The 18,096-nt window shown below is 44.0% G+C and overlaps 1 protein-coding gene across 1 annotated transcript in view; it reads left to right on the top strand.

Moving 5' to 3' along the window:
* The first annotated feature begins 452 nt into the window (after positions 1-452).
* CLIC6 (chloride intracellular channel 6) overlaps positions 453-18,096 on the top strand; it is a 32,363-nt gene continuing 14,719 nt past the window's right edge. Inside the window, exon 1 of the mRNA XM_051608266.1 lies at positions 453-1,557. Within this exon, the coding sequence (XP_051464226.1) occupies positions 802-1,557 (756 nt within the window). The 5' untranslated portion in view covers positions 453-801. The remainder of the gene's footprint in view (positions 1,558-18,096) is intronic.

The raw sequence follows: 18,096 nt of genomic DNA on the forward strand, positions 1-18,096 counted from the left end.
GGCGGGGCAGGGGGGGTGGGGAAGGCGAGGGACCCGCGGGAGGAGGAACACTGCCACCTGTGGCTGCCGCCCCCTCGCCACCCTTCCCGCGGCACACACGGGCACACACGCCCCGCCGCGGGCCCGTGCGCAGGCGCTGGCGTCCCCCCCGTCGGTGCCCGGCGCTGCTCCCTAAGAGGCGGTGGCTTCGCTGGTAGCCGCTCGTCCCTGCTCGGCCCCGCTCTTCCCCTGTAGTCCCCGCGGCCGGTGGCGCCCGCCTCGCTGCGCTCCTGGACAGCGGCTCCGGGGAAGGCCGGCATGGCGGAAAGCCCGGGGCGGCCCGGCTCCCCGCCGCCGGAGGGGAGCGATCTCCCACGGGAAAGAGGCGATGAGGAGGCGGCGGCGGGGGAGCCGCAGCCCGGGGTGTCCCAGGAGGTGGCGGCGGAGCCCCCCGACAGGCCATCCCCGGGAGAGGCGCCGCAGCTGAACGGGGAAGCGGCAGCTGAGCAGGAGCCGGCCGCGACGGCCGTGCCCCCTGAAGACAGCGGCGGGACGGGGAGCGGCTCCCCCGAGGGGGCGGCGGAGACACCGAGCGGGCCGGGCGTGGGGCAGCAGGTTCCAGCGGGGGCTGAGCAGCGAGACCCCAACGGGAACGGCCTCGCGGGCGAGGGTCTGCCGGGAGAGGAGCCGGCGGCCGCTGGGGTGGATGCGCCTGAGGGTTCCGCCCCGGCGAGGACAGACCTAGAGGACGAGGCGGTGGCCCCGACGGGGACGGAGCCCGAAGAGGCAGTCCCCTCGGGGACAGAGCCCGAGGACGCGGCTATGGCCCCGGCGGGAACGGAGCCTGAAGAGGTGGAGACGGCCCCGGGGGAGACAGACCCCGAGGAGACGGTGAGGGAGGCATCCCCGGAGGGGACAGAGCCCGAAGAGGCGGCGGGGACAATCCCGGCAGGGACAGACCCCGAAGAGACAACGGGGACAGATGCCGTGGAGGCGGAGGCGACAGCCCCGGCGGGGACAGACCCCGAAGAAGCGGTGAGGGAGGAAGCCTCGGCGGGGAGAGACTTAGAAGAGGCAGAGCCGACAGCCTCGGAGGAGAGGGACCCCGAAGAGGCAGTGAGGGAGGCAGCCGCGGAGGGGACAGATCCCGAAGAAGTTGCGGTGACAGCCCCGGCGGTGAGAGATCCCGAGGATGCGGTGCGGGAGGCAGCTCCGGCGGAGACCGTTCCCGAGAAGGCAGCGGCCCCGGCGCGGAGCGAGGTGGCTCCTGAGAGCTGCGGAGAAGCAGAGGCGGCCGTGCTGGGCGGCCCCGACGGCGAGGACGGAGCGGAGACACCGGGGTCAGAGCGGGGAGCCGGTGTCCTGGCGGTGGCGGAAGCGGGGAGCGTAGCCCCGGGTGCAGGGGAAGGCGGATCACCGGACCCTGAGGGCGGCCAGTGGGACGCGGTAGGTCGGAGCCTGAACGGCGTGCAGGGCCGGGCGGAGGACGAGGAGGACGAGACGGGCTCGCCGGCCGCCCTGAAGGAGGAAGAGGAGGACGAGGAGAAGCAGGAACACGACATCTCCCTCTTTGTCAAGGTATGGTGTGGGGGGCTGCTGGGGAAGCCCGGGTTTGCTACCCTCCCGTCCTCCAGGAGTCCTGGGGAGCTCCTGTTGTAGGTGGCATTTAAATCTGGCAGGCAAAAGTCCAGCCTGGCTAAGGTGATTTGATTATTAACACCCCAAACAAACTTGCCTCTGGTTCCTCATTCCTTCTGCGGGCGGCAGGGGGACAGGACAGAGCTTTCCGCAGGGTGGCGGAAGGCCAGCGCTGCCTGTCCCCTTGGCCCTGGGAGGTGTTGGCACTGCTCCAGCCAGAGAAGCACAAACCTGACCTGCAAGGTGGTCTCCCCCATAGTTTCCCCTATGTTGGGCCCTGTGCTGGGTTACTTGAGGTTTCTGTAGTTTTAAAGGAAAAGGATATGCAGGGATTTTGGTTTCCATGGTCTCAGGGGCTCTGCTTTTGCCTTCTTCACGGTGGGGCTATGACCCAGAATAGGGGCAGGAATGTACTCAGCACTGTCTGTTTGAAATCACTAGCTGCAACTTGTGACATGAAGAGTTCTCAAGGTATTTTAAGGTCTTCAGAATGCAGTAAGAAGAGTACAAAGGTGACTGAGGTGGAAGAAACTGGAAAATACAGCTTAAAATGTAATACTGGGATCTTCCAATATGAACTATGGTTGACACTTGTCCCAAAGTTTGGCAGAGCTGGTTTCAGAGAGTCAGTAAACAGTCCAGCAGTGTAGCATCCCTTATAATTGTCCAGTTTGTGTATGTTTGGGCAGGGAGAATGTAGGTTAGAGGGAAATGGACAAAAAAGAGAAAAGTTATAATGGTCTGAAAACTAGTTTCTAGCCTTTTATAGCATAGAGCCTTAAAGCTTCTTTCTAGCATATGTGTGGAATCCCACCAAAATCAGTGGGACTTGGCATGGAAGCAGCATCTGTCCAGAGACCAGGTATTAGATGTGAACTTTCTGTGTGTAGAAGCCATCCCAAGGTGTTTTCTTCCCTCTTCTTTAACTCTCTGGGCTAAATAAATTGTGCAGCAGGGTGAGGTATTTTTTTCAGAGTAGACCTAAAAGTAAGGAACTAAAATTAAGGAAGCAGAAGGTGTTTGGCACCTTCTTCACTACAAGCCATACCTTCCATGCAAATACTGTACCTCCTGAGTTGGCCGATACTGCTTCTGTAGCAGCTGGAATTAACAGTGAAAGAAAAACTCGTTGCCAGCCCTCGGGGTGGGGGTTGTTAGGGCTGAAGCAATGTTTATGCCTTAATTTATCCCACCTCAGCACACACTCCTTTTTTTCAAGGCTGAGCCTCATCAGGAGTACTGTTACTTGAAAAAGGCTGAGGAATGCTCTGAGGCTTACAAGTAGTGGTGTTGGGCGTGCTGAATGATGCCATACTGGAAAAATGAATCATAGTACTGACCACTGTTCATTAATGTGCCCTATCCTCTCCCCAGTTCAGGCAATCAGGCTGGGATGGATTCTGTGGTCTAAAGGCAACTCTGTATGTCAGGTCAGTGTATGGCAATGGGATGGTAACGCTGGAGTTGAAATCTGATTTTGTGTCAAACAGCAGGAGCTATTAGTTGAGCCTGGCAGAGATGAATAGGGACTTTCTGGCTCACAGGTCAACAGCCCCCTTTGCAGGGACACTTGTGCAACTTTTTTTATTCTTCCTTTATGCTCTTTGATCCATTAGAGAATGCAGAAGAGTGGTAGAGGCGAAAGCTACAATGGCTGCATGTGCATTATTGTATTTGGGTGCATGCTTTATGGAAGAACAGTCTGGCCAAAATTAGAGGGCAACCTATAATAATAAAAGCATCTCTTGTGGCTCTGTGGTCCTCAAAAATTAGGATTAAGCATGATTTTGAAAATATTTGTGAATTAATACTGACAGAACAAGTAGCATTTTTATTATTGACATACTAATAGTAACTTAAGAATGCCTAGAAAATACTACAGCTGCTTTTCTGATGATTTCAGTGGAGAACTATTGGAAAGCTTGGATATTTTACCTCACCTGGAGCTACACTTTTTGAGATTGGTTTAATTGAGATTGGATTAGATTTTTAGTTACAGATTGGCATGAGTTTCTCCAATTTAATGGAAGAAAAAAATGCCTAGTGAAGAGCTCAGTATCTCCCCACCCACCAAAATGTACTGGTGCCACCATGCTGGGAAATGAGCAGCATTTCTCTTTCCTGCTGTCAGGACAGTTCATGTTCATGCTGCTCTTGCTGTCACCTGGAGAATGCTCACTATCTTTCTACCCATTTCCTGGCAACAGAAAAGGGATACAAAAAAAAGGAGATTGGAAGTTTTCTGTGGTGGCTTAAAGTAGGTTTTAAGAGCATGCTGCGCTTAAATAGCTGATGATGTATTTTCATGGCATAAAGGGGGAGAGTGGATTCTGAAGTGGGACAGCATGAACTCTGGTGTTTGGGAATTATCGTGTTTATACCTGACCACAGTACGTGGTCCACAGCCATCGTACTCCTTCCTGAGAAACTGCTAAAACTCAAGGGTTAAGGAAGTGGGAGGATGATCCAAACTGAATGCAAATGTTCGTTTCCAGCCCAGAACACTTCCCTTCACATGCACGTTTCTAATGCACACGAGTCAACACCTCTTATGCTTTATTAAATCATTGTTCTGTGCCTGCCTTATAACTCTCATGTGCTTTTAAGGTGTTGACACCCACCGTTGCTTTGCAAGAACCACTGACCTCTTTCACCCTTCTACTGCATTTTTCAGCAAGCACCTTGGGTACTTTGCCCCATGCAGCTGAGGCCTTCCTTTTAACTGTATTATCCATCAGCTCCCTGACCTTCTTCAAACCTGTATTTAAAACTCTACCATTCTGTAACACCGCTAGAAACTGGGATGTGACTAGGCTGCTTAAAATACTGAGATTGTTGTTTGTTCTAATTTCTTCATCGTGACTACTTTCGTTCGTTTCACCTGCCTGTTGATTTTTAGCTTGTTGGAGAAGGTGGATTTTTGGCTTGTTGGGGAATGGTCAAGGTGGGGATTGTCTGCCTGTTGTCTGTGCCTGCATACATAGTGCTAGAGGTAGGAGATCCATACCACGACTTGATAGCACAATGCAAATGAAACATTAAAAGTAAGTCCTATAGTAGGAGAAGACTTGAAAGATAATAATATAGTGGTAGTGACTGAATGATCTTCACAGTTTCCGTGCTAGGGCACATTACACTAAACTTTGCTAACATTAAAGTATTTGATAGTAACAACGTTTTGATAATAACAAACAGAAGTATCACCATCAGAAATAAACTGTTCAGATATAATTGTATGACGAGTAGTGTTTCTTGTTTTTGCTGTTGTTGATCAAGCTTGTTCTCCTTAGAGGATTTGTGTGTTTTTATTTTCCTTTTCTGCTTCCTGCTTCTTTGCATTGGTTCATTTAATTTTGCATATATGTATTTGAATATTGTGACTATTGTTTTGCCTTGTGCCTCCCACAGTGAGGTGGGTAACCAAGTTCCTGCTAGCTCCACAAGCATATGTATCAGCAATTGTGTTTTTAAGCTGACTTGGGTTGCTATGCAGTGCTATTTAGTTTGAACTCAGACACCCAGTGTCAAGGCTTTCTGCTATCTGAGATACTCCAGCATTTAGCAGGGTTAGCAGCATCTATGGGAGATGATGTCCTTCAGGACCAGCAGCTCAATGCTGGACAAGCTACATGATGGCATCTGCCCGTAGGCAACTGAACTGTGCCCTTAATGAACTTGAACTATGTAAGACTCCTTGGCTCTAAGCCCAAGACCATATCAAAATTGCTTTGAGGGTTTCACTTGCTTACTAGATTTCAATTGTCCCATGAAATACCAGGTACCATGTATTTCATGTTCCTGGTGTTTCAAAGTCAAATGTTTGCAAGGGTCATCCAGATACACTGGATGGTCTGGATTGGTCTTGGTAATTTATCTAAGTGTGTCTGGCACGTTGGGTAGGGCACCTTGGGGATGTTGAAGCTTGCTAACTGGTCTTCCAAGGTCAATGGTGTATGTATGCTTTTTAAAATTATTCTTCTGTGGCAAAAGCCCTTTTTTGACAGAAAACATCTATATATGTCATAAATTTATCTTACCATGTGGATATAGCAGAGCTCTCACTAAAATTATGCAACCAAATTAAGCAATTTAAAAGTTTATTTCTAAGTTAAAATAAATACCCTCCAAGGTTACCTACCAATCAATTTGAAATTTTATTACACAAAGAAAACTTAAACAGCAGAATCACAACTGCAGATTTCATCATTGCAGAGATTTCTAGGGCTAGTGATTTATCTGTAAGTGGTGAAGACAGCCAAACAACCGAGCTTGAGCATAAAGCTTTCTCTAAGATTGCTCATCTTCCAGGACAATTCTTGCTTAGTTTCTGAGTTAAATGGTGCATAGTAAAAGCTGACCATGAGTATAATGTAATAGATTTTATCCAACAAAAAGTAATAGGTTTTATTCAGTTCTGCAACATTCTTGGTCTCTAAATCAAAGTAATTTGTTTTCATTTGGAGAGTTATTTCATTCCTACCAGGGACCAAGGTTAGGTTACTGATACAGAATTTCCTTGCACTGTTCCAGAGATGTGCTTGACTGACTTGACATACTTAGAAGTGTGCTGAGTTATCAAAAGTGCTGATAAACAAGAAAGTAAAAGTCTTGCTGTGAGTAGAGACATACAAATAACAAATGCTTGCATATGTGCCTCTGAACACCACAGTTAGCATATCCAGCTTAAATGGTAATGGGTGTTTCATACTAGTGCACAAAAAAGAATCTCCTTTTCTGTGATGTGATGGATCTGTTGTTTATATATAACTTACATTTAAAGTATAAATGGACTGTTCTCAAGCTGAACTTCTGGGCTTTGAATGTTGTAGATAAGGAGTCCATGGATGGCAGAGCTCAGATCCCTGCAGAACCCCCCTAGCCTGTATGTCCATTCAGTGGACTCTGTACTGTACCTGATTATACTGTAAATGTTTACATTTGCAGTATAACCACTGAGTCGGTATTTGTGTTTTAAGATCCTGATTTTTGCTCATTGGTGCAGTCTCTAAATCAGCTGAGCGGTTTTGGTTTATAAGAATAGCTGACATCCTGTATCAGAATGAAAATGGACAGGTGTTTACTGCCCTTACTTAGTGTAGATTCACTGTAGGAACCCACTATTTAGATGACCTCAGGAGGATGAAACTGAAGGCTTGTATGTGTGGAGTTACACTAGCTTTGTATTTATGGATTAAAAGAGGGTTTTGGGGAAGTTTAGTTACTGGATATTTAGCCAAGAAAAGGAAACTATGTAAATCTGGCAAAGGGTTGAGTGCATTGGATTTGCGTGATGCAGGACAAATTGCCATGGACTGAGCGGGGAAGACAATGGTAGAAATAGATGGCTTTTCTTTCCCTTCTTTTCCTCCATCCCTACCAGCACTGCTGCATTCCACTTTCTGTCAAAATGGTGCCATTTTGTCCCTGAGGAACACATCTGCTCCTTTCTCCCCCCTCTGGTTTTCTCCTTCAGTAACATTTCATGTACCTTCTTCAAAAGCAGGAGCTTTTCTCACGTGCCGCATTGCTACCTTTCTAATCCTGATGTTTTTAAAAATGTTGTTTCCCTCCACCATTTTTTCTGATATTCTGGTTTACAGTTGGCTATGAGACCTGTCTGCTCCCTGAGTAATTTAGAAAGTTTCCCCAGAATAAGGAAAAAACCAATTCAGGAGAAAGCCCCTCCCCTGGAGCAGAGCATGAGCACTGTCTAGGCTATATCTGCTAAAACCAGAATCAAACCAAAGCTGGTCAGGACTGAGCCTTGTGGGGCTGCCCAGCAAATCCAATGCAGTCCCACTTTTCTGGCTGCTACTTAATTAGCTTTTTGTGTGGTGATTTGGCTTCTTTGACTACACACAGCTGTACAAAAAGTACCAAATCAGCAGAGGTGTGTTTGTTCAAAGGCGTTTTGCAGTTTTGTTCCTGAGACTCTTGTACCAAGCAGGAAGCTGGCACCCTTCCCATGGATATTTACCCTTTCTCAGCTACCTTTTTTTTTTCTTTTTTTTTTTTTTTTCCTGGAATATGGCAATTTCAAGTTCCCTAATGCAGCTTAAGAAGAACTGGCATTACAAATTCCTTTCATAACTCTTCAGGTTATTGTGCATGCAGGGTGCACCTGCAGCAGTTTTTCTGGGAGCTGAGTGTGCTTCCATCAGACTTCAATAAAACTGTGCTTGAGAGACTTTGGTTTAAAAGGCAATGACACTAATGTTTTTTTTTTCTGAAAGAGCTATGCAAAGTTTCTGAATGTGTAATCTTTCCCTTTTTTACTTCTCTTGCTTTTCTTTGCAGCCATTCAGGTTATCACCTTTTTAGAGCTTAGACTGCTAAAAAGAAACAAGGTTCCTTGGAGCTGCTAACTAAAGAATAGCTTTGAAAACACACCAACATTGACTCTGCCACTTTGTGCCTGTAGGGGTGCTTAATGGAGCAGTAGTGTGCTGTTAACGGCAGTGTCAGTTCTGGCAACATAGAGCTCAAGTCTTGTTCCAGAAAGATGCAAATAAACAGATATACATCAGTGATCAGACATATGAAGCTGCATTTATTTTTTTTTTTTTAATTTTTTAAATTATCTAGCCATACTTCTTGAAGCCATCTTTTTGTCCATACTTTAAAAGTCCTAAAACTGCAGGTACCCTTAATATCATACAAGCTGTAAGCATCTATTTAGTCTCAGTGTGACTGCAGATCTCTACTGTTTGCCCTCATGTTTTAGGCAAAAACAGTTTTGGAACAAAGCAAATGCTTTTAAAGCTGTGTTCCTAGGCCTTTTTGTATTTTTATTTACTCTCAATACACTGCTTCAGTAAAGCACCTCACCATGTGTTTTACTTTAAGCATAAGCTTAAAGTCACATGCTATTTAAGCCCTTTGCTAAACAGGGGACACTTTCCTGATTCAGTCCTAGGGTGCGTCCGGTGTTCCTTGCTGGCTGAAATCAGCAGAAGCTTCTGATGAGATCAACCTGCTGCCCAAAATTCAACCATATTGCCTTTTCTCCTTGAGTTTTAGATTAATTAAAAGGCTGATCTTACCTGTGATCATCACAGAGTAGGGGCAAGGATGGAAGTTTTCCTTGCCTGCTTTCTGCCTTTGGTCCCTGGTTGTCTTAAGTGAATTTTCATTTCCCAAATCTTTTTGGAGAGCTGCAGCCTTCTTCAGAAACATTGATAGTGGCTGCATGAGGTGATTGCCATGTAGCTGTGCCAGGGAATTTTCATGCTGTGTGTCTGTTTAATTACAGGCTTGATTCATATTTGTATATAGATGAATAACAAACCAGTTTAGAGAACTCCTGGCATTCACAAATGTGAAACATTAGAGTGTGGTTAATGATTTTCTGGGTGAGGGGAGGAAAGGGATTTGGCCAACTAGTTGCAAAATTTTACTATACTCAAATTATCAGTAAATTCTGGTAAAAGTTTGAAATGGTCTTAATTAACTAAAAAATTAAGAGCTTTTTTTTGAGGAAGTATTACCTGTCAGGTCTAGATCCATTCATAAGGGGTTTAGGCACAGTTGCCAAAAGAGAGGAGGCAGCCATAGGTGCTTTGTTAGCCCTGTACTTAGGCCACTGATGCGGGATGCGGGTGAGTGAGGTTGTGGTCTTACCTGAAGCCTAAGTGGAAGATCACTATGCATGCCTCTCCCAAGCCAGTGCCATAGACACAGAGTTACAGAGATAGTCCTGCTGTCTCGTTGATAACATCAACATATAATAATTACTTGCAAAGTGAGAGAGCATCAGAGGGATGAAATGTGAGGAGCCAAGCGTATGCATCGATCTTATGGTTAGGCAATGTATGGTTTATTGCTCTTACTTCCTATCGTAGCAGTATGTAGATTTTAAATGGTATTCAGTAGCTTCTGGTTCCCACAGATTTTGAGATTGCTTGTGGAATAAGCAATGTGTTACCCACATGCTTTGAGAAACCAGAATGTGGTAGGCATTAAAAAGATTAAAAGGTGTTGTGTCCAGTTCTCGATATGGGTACAACAAATCATGCCCAGTCCACTTAAGAATCTAAATTTTGGTTTTATTAGCATCCCTAACAATAAAACCAACAAATTTTTGTTGATTAAAGAAAATCTAATTTTATTTATTAGGTAGCTTTAATATTAAACCAACGTTTTCTCCCATTTGAAATCAGTTCTCTGCAGCACTTTGTTGCCCTCGTTGCAGGAAAAGGATTAGGCAGCCTTGTGACCACTCTGCTTCCACAAACAGTCTGCCTTTTTTTGGCTCTTTACCTTGGTAGGTACCAGCCAGGGTTAGTCGTCACGGGGACTCTGCATTTTGGCCTTTCTTACAGTCTCAAATAAATCCATATAAAATTATATTTATGGCTTGTTTTTAGAAGTTAGTTTAAATATTGTGAAGCAGAAGTGATAATGAAAATTATTAATATGACCACACTTTTTTAGAATGCTTATGTCAGGTGAAGCTGCTTTGAATTGGCACCTGTATATGTTTTAGCAAGAGACAGGCCCCTCTTCTTCAGAGATAGTAAAAGTAATATGGTTGTGGAAGGAAATATTATACATATTTTATGGAAAGAGAAGTGAACCATGGAACCATAGAGACTTATTCCTGTGCCATCACTGGCTGTATTCTCTGCATCTTCATTTTTCACTCTAAGCTAATTCTCCCCTAAAAAGGTCCTACTGCTGCTTTGAAAAAGTAAGAAGTTGCTCATTTCTCAGACTCTGCCCAAGAAACGTAAGTAAATGTCATGTGAAAGGCTGCCTGATTATTTTCTCTCTCAGATAATAAAATTTCTCGCTGCGATAAGGACATGTATGCATTTCTGTTTGCAGTGTCTGATTATTTACTGATAAAAACCCGAAAGAGTCGAGTGACTCCATTCCACTTGCTTTCAATAACACCTGCCTTTTCAGCAGGAAGGTGTTTTAATTCTGTTGTAGGAGTATTGAGCTTCTCAAGGCAAGCAGTGGCAGCTCGTGCAGCCTGCTACCCACAGGGCAGCCTGTTGGAGCCTTCTGGCAGGAGGAGGATGCCCATCCAGCCTCCTCTCTGTCAGGAGCCTGGGACTGGCTCACTGGCCAGCTGTGAGATGTGCCATCTGCCAGGAGATGGTTACTTTAAAGCCTCAGAGACAGTCAGAGGTGCAAAGGGGATATTTCCCATCTTGTGTGGTTTTTGTTTTTCCCCCCTCTTCCTATGCTGAAATTTCAGCATATCTTTGAATATTCAAAATAGACTAGTATTATAATTGTTGCACAGGAAATTACAGTGGGACTGGAGTCACAAATGTGTGCCTTTTCCCAAGTTACTCAAGTTGGATAGTTACAGAGAAGTTAAACTTTTACTCAGATTTCAGAAAAATTCTCATTTGTGTCTTGGAGAATCGTTGACATTTATCTGGTAGTAATTTCTGAAATTATTTTTTAAAGCTGTTACAGAACCTGGGCATTTTATTAAAAAAAAATAATAATCAATGTGCCATCAGGGTGGCAGATGAAATAGGATGCAAATATATCCTAAAGCCTTAAAAATTTGGGGCATATGTCACCTACAGAAACAAACACCCTACCAACTGCCTTGGCAAAACCATTCCCCTCCTTTTTGCCAGGAGCAACACAGGGGCTGGAGGCTCCCTGGGGACCAAGTCCTTAGGGACAGTCCTTGTTTTGAGGAATATCCGTGTTACAGCTGTACACACTGGAGCTGATTGGTTTGCAGTATGATTAATGCAGTATATATTTATTTAAAATCTGTATTTTAATTAGAAATACTGTGTTTCTCATAGCTTCCCAAAACCTGAGAATGGAATTGAGGTGGCGGGGAGAGCCAGATGATGAATAGCCTGGAATTTTAGTTTACATAAGGAAGGGGAGCTCCCTCTCTGTCAAGATAATGGATTTTTGCTGGTATTTGTGCCCAGTTTTTAACTGCTCTTTCAGGACATGTCCAGTGCCCACTAGGGCTGACAGGTGTTTTATATAATATTTTACCTGGTCCTTTGAATTATTTTCTACTTGGACCAAAGTATCACATACTATTAGTGGGGTAAAAACCCACAAAACCAAATCCCTCTTTTCATGTCTCACCTTCACCTCTTGATTTAAAATCAGAGTTAGGAATACCATTGGCAAACTATTTTCTCAAGCCTTCAATAGTCTACTCCCTGAAGCTGCATAAAGTAGCTTATTTATTTGGTTATTTCTTATTTATTTTCATGTTTGTTTACAACACAAATCAGATACTTTATATACATGTGCTCAGTTTTTGCATTTAGATTGAAACAGCATGGCTGTGTGTCACAGGTTAAGTATCATATGGTGAAGTGTAAAACAGGATGTGTCATTGAAATGCCAGTTAATCTGTTTTTCCCAGACCTATAATGTGTTCGAGAATATAATGCTCTTTTGTTGAAGTAATTCCCTGTAAGAATTTAAAAAGGATATAAGATTTTTTGTCTCCATGTAGAATGTTCAGCTGGCATCTTGCCATGTTATTAAATACGGATTAGAAATAGCATTGAGGTATTTAAACAGGATAAATAGCTAATAGCATTTGGTTTGCTGCTTGTGTGCTTGTGACCTGGTAATGTTCCCATTAACACAAACACAGACAGCACGAACTCTTTAGGTAGAATTCACAGCAGAAGGAAATTACGTTTTTGAACTAGTTAATATAAGATTAAAACCAGTGGTCTGTAACTGAATGGTGTTTCCCAGCTCCAGTTTTCACCTATGTTCAATTAAAAGGCTCTCAGTTTTCTTAGACTGCTAGCAGGTCTTTGAAAATAATCTTGAATCTTAAAAATAAAGAATGGATAAAGATTAGGGGGAATGGCCTTTTTGTGGGCTGCATATTTTTATTAATTATTTGGCATATTTCTGCTGTGGTGACAGTGGACAATGGTATTCCCTCTCCTCACTTCAGGGGGAGTGGAGCCGGGGCACCACTGCAGCCATTCCTCTTTGCCTCTGCTGAAAACCTGCTCTTCTGAATAAACCACTTGATTGATTTTTATTTATTTATTTTATAAGCAGTGAAGATATTGTCACATCTCCCATTAAAACAAAATGGCTTCTGTTTTGGAAAGGTGGCAATGATTACTCACATTGCTTTAAAAAGTCTTGGATTAAGACCCTGAGATGGAAACCTGGAGAAATGTTGAATTTTGCCCAGCTCTCTACCAGGGCTTGCCTGGCCTCCCTCCCTCAGTGCCTGGCTGCAGGAGATGTGGCACGGGAAGCACCATGGGCCACTTCCCAGCAGGGCGTCCCTGAGCAGCAGGAGCGAGAGACCAAGATCTCCCTTCAAAGCTGAAGCAGCCCCAGGGAAGCCACTTTCTGATGCTCCCAAATGCTGGTGTTGGCCACAGGAGCATCCAATTTCCCTTTCCCAGCATGAGAGAGAATCTGACCATGCAAAGAGTTTCCTTCAGACAGCTCTGCTGGGTCCGGCCAGGCCTTATTACTCAAACGATTTGTTAATTATTTAAGCAAATTACTGTTGAGCTCACAAAACACTGCATTCCTGGTTGCTGATTGCTTTTGCATTATTGCCACATACTCATTGTGCTGCAGATGGCAGGTAGCTAGGTGCAACCATCCTCTATGTTTAATTAGTTGTTTTCCCAAGGTGAGAAGCACCAATGGTTTTGGCCTGAAACTGGGCTCAGCACTGTCCCAGTTTATGCTTGACACTGTAGATACCAGAGTTGCTTTATTTGCAGAACCTGGTATAGGTAGCTGTAAGATCGCTGAGAAAATAAAGTGGTAATTTGCATTTTTCCTTTCATTTCATTTGACTTTAGGTTTTTTTTCTAAGAGCACCTGTTGACTGCCTTTAACTGCCCTTTAGAGAGCTGCAGCAGTAGCTGAAAATACCGTGACAATGTGAAGGGCCTGGCTGAAGGCTGGCAAAAGCAGCATGTGTAAAATCAGAGAATTGCTTTACTTTTCTCTTTTGTAAGAGTGCATGCTCACATAAGTTTATTTTTAATCTCTTTTATATAAATAAGAGTGGATATTAGTAAAACCACAAAGTTCTTAATTTTCACCTTTACTCTTGTGGTTTGTTTGCTTTACAGAAGTATCATTTAATGGTTCATTTATATATAATCTTTGTCAGAGCTGGAAAGGCAAGGTGCAGGCAGACCCACTGCTCAGTAGAAGTGCTGGGCAGACCAAAGGGAAAAGTAAATGGATATTTCATCTGAGCAACAGGAGTGAGTTTGGGCCTTTTGTGTCTCGTTATTTATAAAGTAACTGGGGAAAGGTAAAAAGTTTATTGCCACAAAGTTGCTTCTTAATGAAGGAAAATTTCTTCCTATGCATCAAAAGCATTTAATTACTAAGTAATTAAGTTAATTTCAGAAATAATTACTTACCTAGCCAACCATGAGTAAGTAAATAATGCTGCGAAAGTTAGAATAAAAGAGGCTTTCTCTGCTCTGAAATGGCTGCTGGCTTGAAGGGGAGAGAGAGAACTGAAACCAGAGGAAATTACAGCTTCTGACTCTTTTCCTTTCTGTCATCTAGAGAGGATTAGGATTTCCAGATGTATATAACCTTTAAGCTGTGACCACTGCTTACTACATACAAACAGGGTTGAGGGAAATACCCCATAGAAAAACTCCAGCAGACTGTTAATCCCTCAACATGAACTGGGGACCAAGAGCATTCAAAGAACTATTTCTAGCAAAGAGCCTTACTGATCATATGAATTATGAAATCCAATGAAACTAAATAATCATAGTAAGTTAATGCAAACACTGCATAAAAGAAAGTGTAGTGTAACTTCAGAAACCTAACAGAATGAGAAAAGCCTTCATAATTAAATTGTTAGAAGATGTTACGAAATGCTAACAGGTGGCCAGTCCAGGAGACATAAATCTTGCCCCAGCTTCAGATGTTAAAATGTGAGGCAGCAAGGGTTTCGTTATTTCTGCAGCTGGGAGCCCAGCCTGAACTTGCATTCAGCACCAGAATTGTCTTGCTCCAGGACAGAGCACGTTACATCATTAGTAATAACAGCTAGATAACTAATAATAAAGAGATAACCACAAATGTACAGCTGCATCATTAAAAACACAGTAGAAGGATATATCTAAATTGTCATCCTGTTTGTAGATAGATTCAACCTTTCACCTACTTCTTCTAATCTGTGGTCACAGAAAAACCAGTTTAGTGGTGTTTTGTGGTCAGCTGAGGCTGTGCAGGTGAAAAGTTAATTCCTTTTACTGCCTTGTGCCTAGTGCTGTGATTCCTTTCATTCTCTTTCCCTTGGCATCTCTTTTTGGTCTAGCTTTGGCTAAAAGCCTTAATTTTGGCATTTCCCACTTCCACGTTAATGGTCTACATATAAGTTTTCTGTTTGTTTTTTAAGTTAGGAGATGTCTTTTTGTTATGTATTTGTAGAGTACTTAATTTATAGTGCCTAGATGCTACTATAAAGGTGTTAGTCTCCATGAGGAAAAAAGGAAGGCTGGATTAAGTAATCCCTCTGTCTGAGGATCCCAGCCACACCTTTTCCATAGATGTACACTTGCATCAGTTTGGCAGCTGCTCTGTGCCCTGGAGCTCCACATCCTGACAGCACTTTAAAGCAGTACTCCTGTTTTGTGGGTGGGCATTAACATCTGATGAATCCAAACAACTGCTGCTGCGTTTCAGCAGTTGAACAGGTTCTTTCTCAGAACTGACTTCCTGTATTCCTTCTGCCCCAGCAGCAGCCAGCCCACAGCAGCCTCCTGATGTCTGGTCCAGGTGCTCAGTGACTTAGACCTGCCTGAAAGTTACCACTCTGTATCACCAGCCTTTTGGTAACTCATAATATTCCATGTTGAATCAACAGCCCACCCTTTATTTGTATTGCTTTGACAGGTAGGAGACTTTCTCCCTCACCGTTGCTGCTGTTACTCTACTAGATGGCATTCTGGTACCATATATGCTTATACCTTGTTTTGATGATTATCCACGATCAGGCCAGCTGAGGTCTGAGATACCTCCTGAACTCTTCTGGCCTCAGGCCTGAGTTGTTTGGGTGTGATTGCTGTTTTAGAGGATGCTGCAGCCATCCTGGGTTGCTTGAGGATCCCATCGCTGCCTGAAGGCTTGTGTTCCATTGGAGCTGTTGCCCTTTGCCAGTGTGTGAGTCTGTGTGAGACTGCTGGGCTGAGGAGAGTGTTCTTTCCATCACTGTCACTGGGATCCTGGCATTGCTCCTTCCCTGCTGTATGTTGGGCAGTTGTACCTGGCCAGTGGATAAATACTGGCCCATACTAGCACATGTCCATCCCTAGCTGTAAGCATACATCAAACATCCAGTGTCAGCAGTTAGATTTGCAGTGCAAGCCACTTTAAATAAAATGTCATTTTGTGCAAACTGTTCACCTGTTCTTCCTCAAGAGAGGGTAACTGCTGGCACCATTTACTTTTTGCTGTCTGACTGATCTTAACACATGGACACTCTTCATTGCCAATAACATTCTGTACTGTCTGGTGTGTGGCTAGAGTTCACTATCAAAGACACCATATCCATTATCTGTTATTCCTTTTCCAAGGAATCATTCAATTGTTTTAGAATACAAACCCTGGGATAGCTGCTGCTATTTATCGAGCATTGCCCCTCCATCATTGCCTTGGAGTTTGCTACATGTGTTATTTTCCATTGCACACATTTGGTGGCATAAAATATAAAAGCACGGCACTTGCCGCTGTCTTGTCCTTGGAATGATGTTTGTGCTGTGGGCAGATAAACAATGGGTGGCAAGGGACCTACCAGTGGAGAATAGGTTCAAGTCCACGCTGAAAGGGATCAGATCTCACCTTGAGACAAAATGGCCATTTTTCCTCTTGTGCTGTTACATATGCATGTACATATTGATATACCTAGTAATCCTACTGGAAACCTGGCTCAAAACGTTGTTGGTGTGGTGGTTAGGAACCCTTCTAATTGTCATCTAGAAACATTACTGTAGCCACTTTTTTTTTGTTGTTTCAGCATCACCCCCAACTATCAGGGAAAAAAAATTATACTTCGCTGAGTAATCATATTTCCCCTCAGTCTTCGCAAGTCTAAACAAGAACAGGTTTTCCTGTCCTCTGTTGTAAAATAGGTTTCTCATTTTCATTGTCACCTTAGTAGTGCTTGACTGAGTTTGATTTAATCTTTCATAAAGGTAGAGGAACAGATTTTTGCAGAGACATCTTCAGGACCAGGTACAATGTCTTGTGCTGTGGCTTTCATCCTGCCCTGCCTCCATGGAAGTGTCAGGTTTGATGGAACCTGAGCCAACATCACCTTTTCCCTACTGCTCCATTGGGCAGTTGGATCAGACACTGGGAATAACACACTCTGGTCTTTTTTCTTCAGCAGTTATCTGTAGCTGATAAGTAGTTTCCAGGGGTGTGATTCAGCTTACTTAAGTTAAATTAGATGGTGTAAATTAGGGCTGTTTAGGGCTGTACTCAAAGAAAGAAGCACAACTAGAGGCACATCCCATGTGGGTGAGTGTGTGAGACAGGCAAGGTGACTGACACTCAAGGACTCTCTATCAGTCTCAGCTGACCAGACATATATTTTTTTTCTGGCTGACTGTATATGAGGAGGCTTCCAGCTTCAGTGTGTAACATAGCAGTTTGTGCCCATTTTCCTTGTTCATTATCCCAGTGCTCAGGGTTATCAGTTTGTGCTGTATTCAGTCTCTTCCAAAACACACCCCCTCTGTTTCTGCTTCATGTGTTGTGGGCTCCATCTGCAGGTTTGGTTGTTACCATTCTCCAGCATCTCTCTGATTGAAACCTTCTCTTATGTTTTGCTGAAATGCCAGGCAGAATGTCCAAGCCTCCCTCCTGGATTAGTGTGTGTTTTCATTTTTGTGAGGAGAGGGAAGAAAGCAGGAAGGCCAGGACACCCAATGGCTGAAACCACTTCCACTTTAGAAGACATGAGCTTTTTGGTTAATTGTCTTCTCTTCTGTGCAGTCAGACTCTGCACTGCTGCTTCTCCCTGTAAAACAGGTTAGAGAGGCTTCATGTTTCTGTAACAAAATCAGGCTCTTCCCTCTAGGGTAGTAGCAGGTCATGGTCAAGCCAAGTGCACAAAAAAATCCTCTTCCAGGTTTCCTTCCCACAGTTCTGCCTTCACCTTTCTTCAGGTTTTGTGCAGCTTGCTGATCTGGGCATGTACCCTTTTTAGCACAACCTCTTACCTCAGTTTGCAGATTGGATCATTGAGATATAAAGTAAATTGATGCTTTTACTTTGTCATTTCTTCTCCCCTGCTTAGTGCAGAGGACTTAGAATGAAAGTCTGCTTTATTCTGACAACAACATTAAATCCGTTTGATCCAACGTAACTAGCTACATTTCATAGATTGTTGTTTGAAAGGTTATTTAGCAGATAAAAAACTCAAAGGACTGTCCTATTTGCTGTGGTGAGCCAGCTTGCTTGTTTAAAAGTTACAGGTGTGCCTAAATGCATTGACTGATT

The sequence above is a fragment of the Apus apus genome, chromosome 1 (genome assembly GCF_020740795.1).
Source record: "Apus apus isolate bApuApu2 chromosome 1, bApuApu2.pri.cur, whole genome shotgun sequence".
Taxonomy (NCBI): domain Eukaryota; kingdom Metazoa; phylum Chordata; class Aves; order Apodiformes; family Apodidae; genus Apus; species Apus apus.